The 12,841-nt window shown below is 48.1% G+C and overlaps 1 protein-coding gene across 1 annotated transcript in view; it reads right to left on the bottom strand.

Annotated features, from left to right (window-relative positions):
* VPS8 (VPS8 subunit of CORVET complex) overlaps positions 1 to 12,841 on the bottom strand; it is a 144,655-nt gene that overhangs the window by 92,055 nt on the left and 39,759 nt on the right. The window contains exons 22-27 of the mRNA XM_083154376.1: positions 11,224 to 11,446; positions 10,625 to 10,714; positions 9,346 to 9,397; positions 7,450 to 7,492; positions 4,767 to 4,839; positions 2,345 to 2,464 (exon numbers count right to left, since the gene is read on the bottom strand). Of these exons, the coding sequence (XP_083010502.1) occupies positions 2,345 to 2,464; positions 4,767 to 4,839; positions 7,450 to 7,492; positions 9,346 to 9,397; positions 10,625 to 10,714; positions 11,224 to 11,446 (601 nt within the window). The remainder of the gene's footprint in view (positions 1 to 2,344; positions 2,465 to 4,766; positions 4,840 to 7,449; positions 7,493 to 9,345; positions 9,398 to 10,624; positions 10,715 to 11,223; positions 11,447 to 12,841) is intronic.

Below are 12,841 nucleotides of genomic sequence, written 5' to 3'. Positions count from 1 at the left end.
AAAAGGGCTCTGTCAGGAACGCAAAAACTGGCTCTGTCAGGAAGGGGTTAAACATGGAGGGATATACACTCTACAGGAAAGACAGGGAAAATAGAAGGGGAGGGGGGGGGTGCCTATATGTAAATAATAACTTAACATCATGTGAGAAAAATATGAGCACAGACCTGGAAGACGACAACTCGGAGACAGTGTGGGCAGAGATAACCGACAATAATAAAAAAACAAAAAACAAATTTATAATAGGGGTATGCTATAGACCACCAAATATAAACGAAAGGGAAGAGTCTCTTCTTTTAAACCAAATCAAACAAGCATCAAATCAGGGTCAGGTATTAATTATGGGGGATTTTAATTTACCCGACATTGATTGGGAAAACGAAACAGGTAAATCAGCAAGAAGCAATGGGTTCTTAAGCTTACTTAAAGACCAGTTTATTACACAAACGGTAGAAACTCCAACTCGTGATGAGGCACTCTTGGACTTAGTATTAACAAATAACACAGACTTAGTTTCAAACACAAAAGTAATTGAACAATTAGGGAACAGTGATCACAATATGGTTTCACTGGAAATCAACTTCAGTAAATTACATCAAAAAGGATCTGCAAAAATACTAAACTTCAGAAAAGCGAACTTTGAATTATTCAGGGAAGCCCTAACAGGAATTGGGTGGGAAACGGTTATGGAGGGAAAAAATGCAGAGGAAATGTGGGATACTCTAAAAAAGATGCTTGATTCACTAACTATTGAATACATTCCTAAAGTAACTAAAGGTAAATTTAACAAAAAAAAGCCACCATGGTTGGACAAAGAAGTAAGGTCAGCTATCAACAATAAAACCAGAGCCTTTAAATTCTATAAAAATAACTTGAATGAGGAGGCGTTCGCAAAATACAAAGAATCAAACAAAACTTGTAAAGGGGTAATCAAAGCAGCTAAAATATTATATGAAGAGTGCATAGCCACTGAAAGCAAAACCAACCCAAAGAAGTTTTTTAAATACATAAATAGTAAACGTTTAATTAAGGAAAACATAGGCCCACTAACTGATACTAGTGGAAAAAGTGTAACTGAGGACAAGGGAAAAGCAAAACTGTTAAATGAGTTCTTCTCATCAGTATTTACTAAGGGAGAGCAGACTGTGGAACGAACATTTACCACAAACGGGACAAATAAGCCAGATCTCATTGTGGATTTCACGCCGAAGGAAATAATACTGAGGCTAAGCAAACTCAAAACAAATAAATCACCAGGGCCAGATGGGATTCATCCGAGGGTATTAATGGAATTAAGGGATGAACTAGCTACCCCCCTACATTATATCTTTAGCAAGTCACTATCGTCAGGTATAGTACCAAAAGATTGGAGAATAGCAGAGGTATTGCCAATATTCAAAAAAAAGGAAGATCCCGCTAATTACAGACCCGTTAGTTTAACATCAATTGTGGGTAAACTATTTGAAGGATTTTTAAGGGATGGTATCCAGGAATATTTAGATCATCACTGTCTACTCAGTACTAACCAACATGGGTTCGTGAAAAATCGTTCATGCCAAACTAATCTACTAGGGTTCTATGAAGAGGACGCGAGGGCATGAGTATAGATTAGAAGAAAAAAAGATTTCATTCAGCTAGTAGAAAGAATTTCTTTACGGTCAGAACAGTCAAACTCTGGAACTCTCTTCCCAGAGAGGTGGTAACGGCTGGCTCATTAAATGCGTTCAAGGCAAAGTTGGACAAACATTTACTGGAGAAAAACATCCATGGGTACAAATAAGAAATATAATCTGTCTGTAAAATACCAGAACCTACCAAATCAGCAATGGATATCTATACCAGGTTGAACTAGATGGACGCAAGTCTTTTTTCAGCCTTACCTACTATGTAACTATGTAACTCTCTTCCGTACATGTCCGTTTGTTCGTCTCAGCAGTGGGTGCTACTGCACATGGCGGACAGGGGGCATTCCACCCACCATTACTAGATTTTACTTTACTTTTACAAGGCAGCAAATGAAAAGTAAAATATGTAATTGTTCTTAAATGGAACCGAAGAGCATGAACGGTACCAAACAGACAATCATTCAGGTTTATAATAACCTAATACCGTATAAGAGTAGGTGTATACAGCAATACTATAGGCAAGCGTGTGCATTGGAATAGAATTATAATTAGGGCAAATGTTAAGAGGAAAGCACCAATGCCCAACCCTTCCCATCATGCAGTGCACAGCGATTGGAGCATCAATAAACCAATAATTTTGAATGTTGCAAATGTAGCAATAAGAATTAGTTACCATACGCTGTGGAGTAATAAACCACGTTCCCCGTAATGACCCCTCTTACCAGTGCCAGAACATTGAGGAACTCTCGTGTGTCGAAATGCAGCAAGGTGCGGATATAGGGGTACACCTCCTCATCATGGGGGGCCTCCGGGGAGTGGAGGTGTATGAGGAACTCAAAAACCTGGAAAACAAACAACAGATTGGGGCTCTTCATACGGCGTGTTTGCACTATATATATATATATATATATATATATATATATATATATATATATATATATATATATATATATATATATATATATATATATATATATATATATATATATATATATATATATATATATATATATATATATTCCCCAAACAGCCTGATTCTATCACAGCTGCTGAGTAAGTCCTGGGCTACGCACACACTGCACACACTGGGGAATCATTACATGGTGAGCGGCTGTTATCTGGGAGTGTCAGGTAATACACAGATGTGGCCAGGTGTGTGAGGGGAAGTCATGTGACATCAGCTCCGCCCCCGATCAGCCTGATCCTATCACAGCCGCTGAGTAAGTCCTGGGCTACACACACACACTGCACACACTGGGGAATCATTACATGGGGAGCGGCTGTTATCTGGGAGTGTCAGATAATATGCAGGCGTGGCCAGGTGTGTGAGGGGAAGTCATGTGACGTCAGCTCCGCCCCCGATCAGCCTGATCCTATCACAGCTGCTGAGTAAGTCCTGGGCTACACACAGACCACACACTGGGGCATCATTACATGGTGAGCAGCTGTTATCTGGGAATGTCAGGGATAATGCAGGCGTGGCCAGGTGTGTGAGGGGAAGTCATGTGACGTCAGCTCCGCCCCCGATCAGCCTGATTCTATCACAGCCGCTGATGAGTCCTGGGCTACGCACACACTGGGGAATCATTACATGGTGAGCGTCTGTTATCTGGGAGTGTCAGGTAATACACAGGTGTGGCCAGGTGTGTGAGGGGAAGTCATGTGACGTCAGCTCCGCCCCCGATCAGCCTGATCCTATCACAGCTGCTGAGTAAGTCCTGGGCTACACACAGACCACACACTGGGGCATCATTACATGGTGAGCAGCTGTTATCTGGGAATGTCAGGGATAATGCAGGCGTGGCCAGGTGTGTGAGGGGAAGTCATGTGACGTCAGCTCCGCCCCCGATCAGCCTGATTCTATCACAGCCGCTGAGTAAGTCCTGGGCTACACACACACTACACACACTGCACACACTGGGGAATCATTACATGGTGAGCGGCTGTTATCTGGGAGTGTCAGGTAATACGCAGGCGTGGCCAGGTGTTATAGAGGAAGTCATGTGATGTCAGCTCCGCTCCCGATCAGCCTGATTCTATCACAGCTGCTGAGTAAGTCCTGGGCTACACACAGACCACACACTGGGGCATCATTACATGGTGAGCAGCTGTTATCTGGGAGTGTCAGGTAATACGCAGGCATGGCCAGGTGTATGAGGGGAAGTCATGTGACGTCAGCTCTGCCCCCGATCAGCCTGATTCTATCACAGCCGCTGAGTAAGTCCTGGGCTACGCACACACTGCACACACTGGGGAATCATTACATGGTGAGCGTCTGTTATCTAGGAGTGTCAGGGAATACGCAGGCATGGCCAGGTGTGTGAGGGGAAGTCATGTGACATCAGCTCTGTCCCCGATCAGCCTGATTCTATCACAGCCGCTGAGTAAGTCTTGGGCTACACACACACTGCACACACTGGGGAATCATTACATGGTGAGCGTCTGTTATCTGGGAGTGTCAGGTAATACGCAGGCGTGGCCAGGTGTATGAGGGGAAGTCATGTGACATCAGCTCCGCCCCGATCAGCCTGATTCTATCACAGCCGCTGAGTAAGTCCTGGGCTACACACAGACTGCACACACTGGGGAATCATTACATGCGGAGCGGCTGTTATCTGGGAGTGTCAGGTAATACGCAGGCATGGCCAGGTGTATGAGGGGAAGTCATGTGACGTCAGCTCCGCCCCCGATCAGCCTGATTCTATCACAGCCGCTGAGTAAGTCCTGGGCTACACACAGACTGCACACACTGGGGAATCATTACATGGTGAGCGGCTGATATCTGGGAGTGTCAGGGATAATGCAGGTGTGTGAGGGGAAGTCATGTGATGTCAGCTCTGCCCCCGATCAGCCTGATTCTATCACAGCCGCCGTGTAAGTCCTGGGCTACGCACAGACTGCACACACTGGGGAATCATTACATGGTGAGCCACTTGAGAATGGATTTGCAGCTAATCGCAGGCCTTTCGCAGCATCGCACAGGGCTTTGCAAATAAGCAGGTCAGGTCTGAATAACCCCCATACTTAGAAAGGGATAGAGAGCACCCAGATAATGATAATCAAGCTCCTTAACACAAATAACAATGAGACAAAAACAGTATGACTTAATTAGTGGCCCCTGACGAGGCAATACAGGTAACTGACCTGGTTTTTCACCTGTGGAACCAAGTCTTCCGGAATGTCTCCCAAAGGATACGCCCGCCCAGCCAAACTGGAGCTGTCATGACAGGTAATACTGAGACATAAGTACATGGAAAGCATGAACGAGGGACTTACCCAGAGGGGGTCCAATGACAGTGACCCCCCCAGACTTCAATGCAAACAATGGATCAGCAATACATGCAATACAACAAATATGTAAAGCTAAAATGATCAGCAGAGACCTGGGTGGAGCCCAGAGACACACATGGTGACTGACACCACCTGAGGTGGGGCCCAGAGACACACATGGTGACTGAAACTTCCTGAGGTGGGGCCCAGAGTCACACATGGTGACTGACACCACCTGAGGTGGGGCCCAGAGACACACATGGTGACTGACACCACCTGAGGTGCGGCCCAGAGACGCACATGGTGACTGACACCACCTGAGGTGGAGCCCAGAGATACACATGGTGACTGACACCACCTGAGGTGGGGCCCAGAGACACACATGGTGACTGACACCTCATGAGGTGCGGCCCAGAGACACACATGGTGACTGACACCTCCTGAGGTGCGGCCCAGAGACACACATGGTGACTGAAACCTCCTGAGGTGGGGCTCAGAGACACACATGGTGACTGAAACCTCCTGAGGTGGGGCTCAAAGACACACATGGTGACTGACACCACCTGAGGTGCGGCCCAGAGACACACATGGTGACTGACACCTCCTGAGGTGCGGCCCAGAGACACACATGGTGACTGACACCTAATGAGGTGGGGCTCAGAGACACACATGGAAACTCACACCTCCTGAGATGGGGCCTAGAGACACACATGGTGACTGACACCTCCTGAGGTGCGGCCCAGAGACACACATGGTGACTGACACCACCTGAGGTGGGGCTCAGAGACACACATGGTGACTGACACCACCTGAGGTGCGGCCCACAGACACACATGGTGACTGACACCTCCTGAGGTGCGGCCCACAGACACACATGGTGACTGACACCTCCTGAGGTGCGGCCCAGAGACACACATGGTGACTGACACCTCCTGAGGTGCGGCCCAGAGACACACATGGTGACAGACACCACCTGAGGTGGGGCTCAGAGAAACACATGGTGACTAACACCTCCTGAGGTGCGGCCCAGAGACACACATGGTGACTGACACCTCCTGAGGTGCGGCCCAGAGACACACATGGTGACTGACACCTCCTGAGGTGCGGCCCAGAGACACACATGGTGACTGACACCTCCTGAGGTGCGGCCCAGAGACACACATGGTGATTGACACCTCCTGAGGTGGGGCCCAGAGACACACATGGTGACTGACACCTCCTGAGGTGCAGCCCAGAGGCACACATGGTGACTGACACCTCCTGAGGTGCGGCCCAGAGACACACATGGTGACTGACACCTCCTGAGGTGGGGTCCAGAGACACACCCGGTGACTGACACCTCCTGAGGTGCGGCCCAGAGACACACATGGTGACTGACACCTCCTGAGGTGCGGCCCAGAGACACACATGGTGACTGACACCTCCTGAGGTGGGGCCCAGAGACACACATGGTGACTGACACCTCCTGAGGTGCGGCCCAGAGGCACACATGGTGACTGACACCTCCTGAGATGGGGCCCAGAGACACACATGGTGACTGACACCTCCTGAGGTGGGGCCCACAGACACACATGATCACGGACACCTCATGAGGTGGGGCTCAGAGACACACATGGAGACTCACACCTCCTGAGGTGGGGCCCAGAGACACACATGGTGACTGACACCTCCTGAGGTGCGGCCCAGAGATACACATGGTGACTGACACCTCCTGAGGTGCGGCCCAGAGACACACATGGTGACTGACACCTCCTGAGGTGGGGCCCACAGACACACATGATCACGGACACCTCATGAGGTGGGGCTCAGAGACACACATGGAGACTCACACCTTCTGAGGTGGGGCCCAGAGACACACATGGTGACTGAAACCTCCTGAGGTGGGGCCCAGAGGCACACATGGTGACTGAAACCTCCTGAGATGGGGCCTAGAGACACACATGGTGACTGACACTCCTGAAGTAGGACTCGGAGACACACATGGTGACTGACACCTCCTGAGGTGGGGCCCAGATACACACATGGTGACTGAAACCTCCTGAGGTGGGGCCCAGAGACACACATGGTGACTGAAACCTCCTGAGGTGGGGCCCAGAGACACACTTGGTGACTGAAACCTCCTGAGGTGGGGCCCAGAGACACACTTGGTGACTGACACCTCCTGACACACATGATCACGGAAACCTCCTGAGGTGGGGCCCAGAGACACACACACGATCACTAACACCTCCTGAGTTAGGGCCCAGAAACACACATGGCGACTGACACCTCCATGATGCATGGGACTCCAGGAAAATGGCGGTGGGCATTTTTCTGGTGACTTTCCTGTGCAAAACACAGTGGCAGCTTCTAAAATCCAACTTCCCAGTGTGTTAGTGACTGAAACTTAAAAAGTGCAATGCTCTGTATTATAGCCATGTTCTGCTGGTAAGAGAAGAGCAAGTTTTAATTTTGGACATAGAGAAGCTGCCTCCGCCACTTAGTAAATAAAGCATTAGGTCTAATATCGGACACTGCCACACATGAGCGCTGCAATAACGGGAAATACAACATTTACCTTATATAAACGAGGAGCTTGTTTCCCATCACAACTTGTTCATCTAGGAATGAAAACACACTTTTATCAAACAGGATATCAAAAAAGTGTAATCAAACCTAAACTACACGCGCGTCCTCATACAGTATGGCTACAGTCGCACCATACGTCCCTTCTTGGCGCGCCTGGTACACTGAAACACAAGACTGCACAGATCAGTCTGATGTGTCACATTTATAGATCTGTGGGCGACTGAGCCTGATTCTGTATACGAAGTGCAGCGATACAGAGGACGCAGTTTTTCCCGCCAAGTCATAGTTACCTCCCCTCCTGCATTCTGCAGGAGACTCCCTGAAATAACAGCAATCTCCCTCTCTCCCTCATTAGTCTAGCAATTTCCCTCATGTCACCTAGCCCACATTACACTGTTACATCATAGTTACCTCCCCTCCGGCATTCTGCAGGAGACTCCCTGAAATAACAGCAATCTCCCTCTCTCCCTCATTAGTCTAGCAATCTCCCTCATGTCACCTAGCCCACAGTACACTGTTACATCATAGTTACCTCCCCTCCTGCATTCTGCAGGAGACTCCCTGAAATAACAGCAATCTCCCTCTCTCACTCATTAGTCTAGCAATCTCCCTCATGTCACCTAGCCCACATTACACTGTTACATCATAGTTACCTCCCCTCTGGCATTCTGCAAGAGACTCCCTGAAATAAAAGCAATCTCCCTCTCCCCCTCATTAGTCTAGCAATCTCCCTCATGTCACCTAGCCCACATTACACTGTTAAATTTTTTGGGAAAAAAGGAATGAGAGACAGATACATTTACATTGAATCATCAGCACCATTTCCCAGCACTTTACCAAGTATAGTAGCTCTTACTAACGGCTTTGGGGCTCATCTACATTTGGATATAAGTCATTTTAAAAGATTTCTCTCAGATGCAGCAGTAAACACCCACGCTTCTAGGTGCCACATTCACAATCTCTTTTCATAATCTCTACATATATGGAACTAGACACGCCCGTTGGGTGGAGCATGACACATGCCCTCAATGGGGTGCTTTGCAAAATTCTATTACCAACTATAATCTCCCTGAAACTAGTGTTCAAAAATAGGCAAGTATGCGCCAAGTTCTGTTGTACTTCATACAGAGGCTCAGTCGCACCCAGATAACGCACATTTTGCAGTATCATGAAGCGCTGATGCCTTACGACTTAGTCCAATTTTGTTTATATATTGGGGTTCCGTGCATGGTGGCGCAGAGAGAGGGGGGAAATTACCCGGGCCTCCGTTACCTGGCAACAGCAGCTGCATCAGCAACTCTTATCAACCCAGAAGATGCTGCTGTGTGCTTGGCTGCAGTGTGGCCACAGAGATGCTTGTAATGCTATTTTCTCTGTATTTTTTTTAACATGGCCACGCCTCCTGCAATGAGGCCACACCCCCTGAAAAGTATCTGGGCCCTGTCAGGCTCGCTATTGCGCTGTCCGTGCATTGAGGTTGCGGTAAGGCGGAGTTCTGGGGCATCGGTCACACCTGTTTGGTATATGGAAGCTTTGCTACCACCAAACCATGGCACGGCTACCACCAAACCATGGCATGGCTACCACCAAGAAACAGGACAGGCACTGCATGTTGGGCTCCACCAGTGACGTCACCGTGGGACATATGACCAGCCCAAACTAACTTTAGCCACACCTGCCCAATTTGCACCTTCATTTCTCACATGCACAAATTCCAACCTGTTTATGCATATTTGCCCCTTATATGCCGCTTTGAATGATAAAAGTAAATATTAAGAGTCACTAAGGCAGCCGTGACAACAGCGCCCCCTGCAGTGCCTGAGCAACGCTGCATTGAATATTATCTCTCACGTGTATAGATTGGTACGAGCGATCCAGAACGTACCCGTCAGGGGCTTGCCGGAGTTGATCGGTGCAGAAATGGATTTGAACAATTTCTACATGAAAAGGAAAAATAAAACAAAAAGCTTTACACTAATAAAATGGCATTATCGGCACAAGTCACGCAGTCATTGGATAACACTCTGCTCATACGGCAGAACTCTATGCAGTGCTGAGCTCCTGAATCAGGCCCAAAATGACCCATAGGTCAACAATGACACAATGTCGATATGCACAAGGTGGACAGGGACAAGTTCAACGTGTGTTTTTTCACCTGAGCAAGTGGGCCGCCCCCTTATAGTGTACCCCTTACAAGCTTTGGGACATTTTACCATTCCCCATCAGATATCACATGCATGATACAGTATGCAAAAGTCTAAAAATCGTGAAACCCCATGTCGACCTTTTCATGTGTTGCCTATTGCTATGTCACCTTTTTGTCAATGTCAACTTGTGTATGTTGAACTTTTGGTGTCGACCAATTGACTGTCCCTATATGGGATACGGTCATTTGGTCTACAGCGTGATGGTCGACATGGGGATATGTCGACATGGGTCTAGGTCGACATGGGTCTAGGTCATTGACAGGTCATTAGGTCGACACAAGCATTAGGTCGACAGTCAAAAGGTCAACATGGGGTTTTCACTGTTTTTTATACCGGCAGGCGGTATTTCATGCCCTACCATCCACTAGGGCATGGTGGGAGAATAAAATAGTGTGCCGAGCACAGCGAGGGGATGCGGTGCACTTCAAACAGTGTCGACTGTGTCGACATTCGGGTCAAAAAACAGTGAAAAACCCCATGTCGACCTTTTGACTATCGAACTAGACACTGTCGACCTAATGCTTGTGTCGACCTAAACCCATGTCGACCTTGTCCCATGTCAACCTAGATCCATGTCGACCTTTACCCTTGTCGACCTAGTGGTGTAGATCTAATGCTTGTCAACCAACATGTTGTAGACAAAACGATCCCAACCCCCCCCCCCATATGATGCTGGAAACTCTTAGACTCGCCATCTAATTGGTTGACAAGGCCGACCAACCAGATGTGTGACAAATATCCCACTTTCTGATTGGCTGGTTGGTCAATCCACCCAATTGGACTAGAAGGCAATAACTGGGGTGTAGTTGCCGCTCTCATTGCTTCTAACTTCTTGAACTTGATGCGTTAAAACCCCCCCCCCCCCAAAAAAAACCTGTTGCAATAAGAAGTTTGGCGCTGATTCCGTTGACTGAAGTGAAGACAAGAGATCTGTATTTCTGAGTTCAGGACTCCTACCTCCATGGGGCTGATAAAGTCGTTGGTGCCGCTGTTGTACACGTAGATCATCGCATCGTACAGCCTGTGCTCCCAGCACATTTGGACAATCTACAAAATACAAATTTCAGGTAAAATAAGAGAAGCGGAGTAAGGACAGCTACGGGTAGATAAAGCTGGAAAGACACGTAGATAGGAGGAGGGGAACCCCAGGTAACCGGGGGGGGGGGGGCAGATTTATTACGCCTGGTGATGTGATAAAGTGGCCGGTGGTGATGCACCAACCAATCTGCTCCTAACTGTCTATGTTTGAAAAATAACCTTTATGAGCTGCAGCATTATCACTGGACACTTTATCACTTCACCAAAGAGTAGTGGACATAGGGACAGATGTATCAAGCTTCACAAAGTGATAAAGTGGGGAGTGATAAACAACCAGCCAATCAGCTCCTATCTGTTAGTTTTCAAACCCAGCCTGTAACATGACAGGTAGGAGCTGATTGGTTGGTTATCACTCTCCATTTTATCACTTTGTGAAGCTTGATACATCTGGCCCATAGTCTATTACTGTCAGGAGAAAACCTCATAGAGGGTCACAGAGAAGAGCAGTTGGGCCATACCTGCTGTATGTCCAGGCTGGTGATGTCCATGTGCACTATACAGGCCTCCATGCTCTCCATCAGGCCGCGGTCCTGGAAGTGGAGGAGCAGTTCCTTCATGACGTGGGTGGTGAGACCGGGCAGCTTGTCCTGCAGAAGATAGGGCTCCAGACACTCCAAGAAGACTCCCTTAGCAATGCAGTTCTCGCTCAGCTTGTCGTACATCTGGCTGAAGAGGATGTCCCTGTGGGGAGACCACAGACGGGGCCATCAGTCCCACCCCATAATACAGTATATACAGTGGTGTACCGTGGCCATCAGATCAGCAGTTGTACCCGAAGCCTAGATTTTATAAAGAGCTAAACTATGGAACCAGTTGTTATAGATCCTACTGCAGCAAGTCACACAACACCGTATAAATGTATTACGTTCCATATACCAGCAGAAGTCCATATGTGGCAACAGCTACCAAATCTCTGTGTGTATAGGCAGGTGTGTATGTAGGAGATACCAGACACGCCAGCTGTACATATGTGTGTTCTCGCACACCTCTGCTGGAGGTGCACAGACGTCATGTAGGGTAGACTCAATGAAGGCTGACAAACATTGGGTCGACAGCTGAAATAGGCCAACAGGGCAAAGATTGACAGGCTCGGAGGGTCGATGTGAGTTTCATGTTTTTTTGTCCCAAATTTTGACATAATCGAAGTGCACCGCGTCCCTTCAAATGGTTCACTGCGCTCGCCATGCTCTGGGCACTATTATATTCTCACACCACGTCCTAGTTCAAATACCTCTGTGGGTGCCGGACATGCCTCATCAATGATGTCACTGCCCCAATAATGATGCCGGCAGGGCCATCTTGCACACACTAGTAACGACAGCAGGGACGCAACCCCTCCCTCCGTTTCGAGAGCCTGCGCTGTGCGTACATTCTCCACCTGCATCGATGCACCTGCCAGCATCCTAGCGGGATCACTATCTATCACATTGTGGCCTGAATCTCATACAGACCAGACTGTAGTAGAAGCACCAAAGCAGACAGCGCCACCCCAGGCATGGAAAGGAACTGCACGGGTTTTAAAGGTGCAGGATGCTAACGTGAACACTGTAAGTACCATAGGGCTTCATCTGCGACTTTGATTAATGTTTAAAACTCAGGGGCAGATGTATGAAGCCTGGTGAAGTGATAAAGTGGCCGGTGATAATGCAGCACTCAATCAGCTCCTAAATGGCAAGTTACAGGCTGGGTTTAAAAAATGACAGTTACTAGCTTATTGACTGCCGTGTTAGGCTGCTGCCCCGTTCAGTGGAACCCGCTACGCCACAACATAGTGGTGTGGCCGGATCCTGCAGAACAGGATCCGCCCGTTCCTGGCTGCATCTTATGTGTAACACAGTGTGGCACTAGAGGGCGCTACTTGGGCAATCGGCACCAGTATTCAGGCCCTGCCAATAAATAAAGGTAACAGGGGTTAATAAGTCTGACTAGCATCAAAGTATACCACTAAATGGGTCTCACTTCTTTCTCCTCCGTCAGCAACGTCCTAACACCAGACGTGACAAGCTGTCGGAATGTGTGATGCCTTTTGCAGCGAGTAACCATGGCACCAATAAAACCCCTACTCTGTGTCACTTA

The sequence above is a fragment of the Crinia signifera genome, chromosome 7 (assembly GCF_055691185.1).
Source record: "Crinia signifera chromosome 7, ASM5569118v1, whole genome shotgun sequence".
Taxonomy (NCBI): domain Eukaryota; kingdom Metazoa; phylum Chordata; class Amphibia; order Anura; family Myobatrachidae; genus Crinia; species Crinia signifera.
Note: the sequence above shows the minus strand (reverse complement) of the source record. Positions and strands in the feature narration are given on the sequence as shown.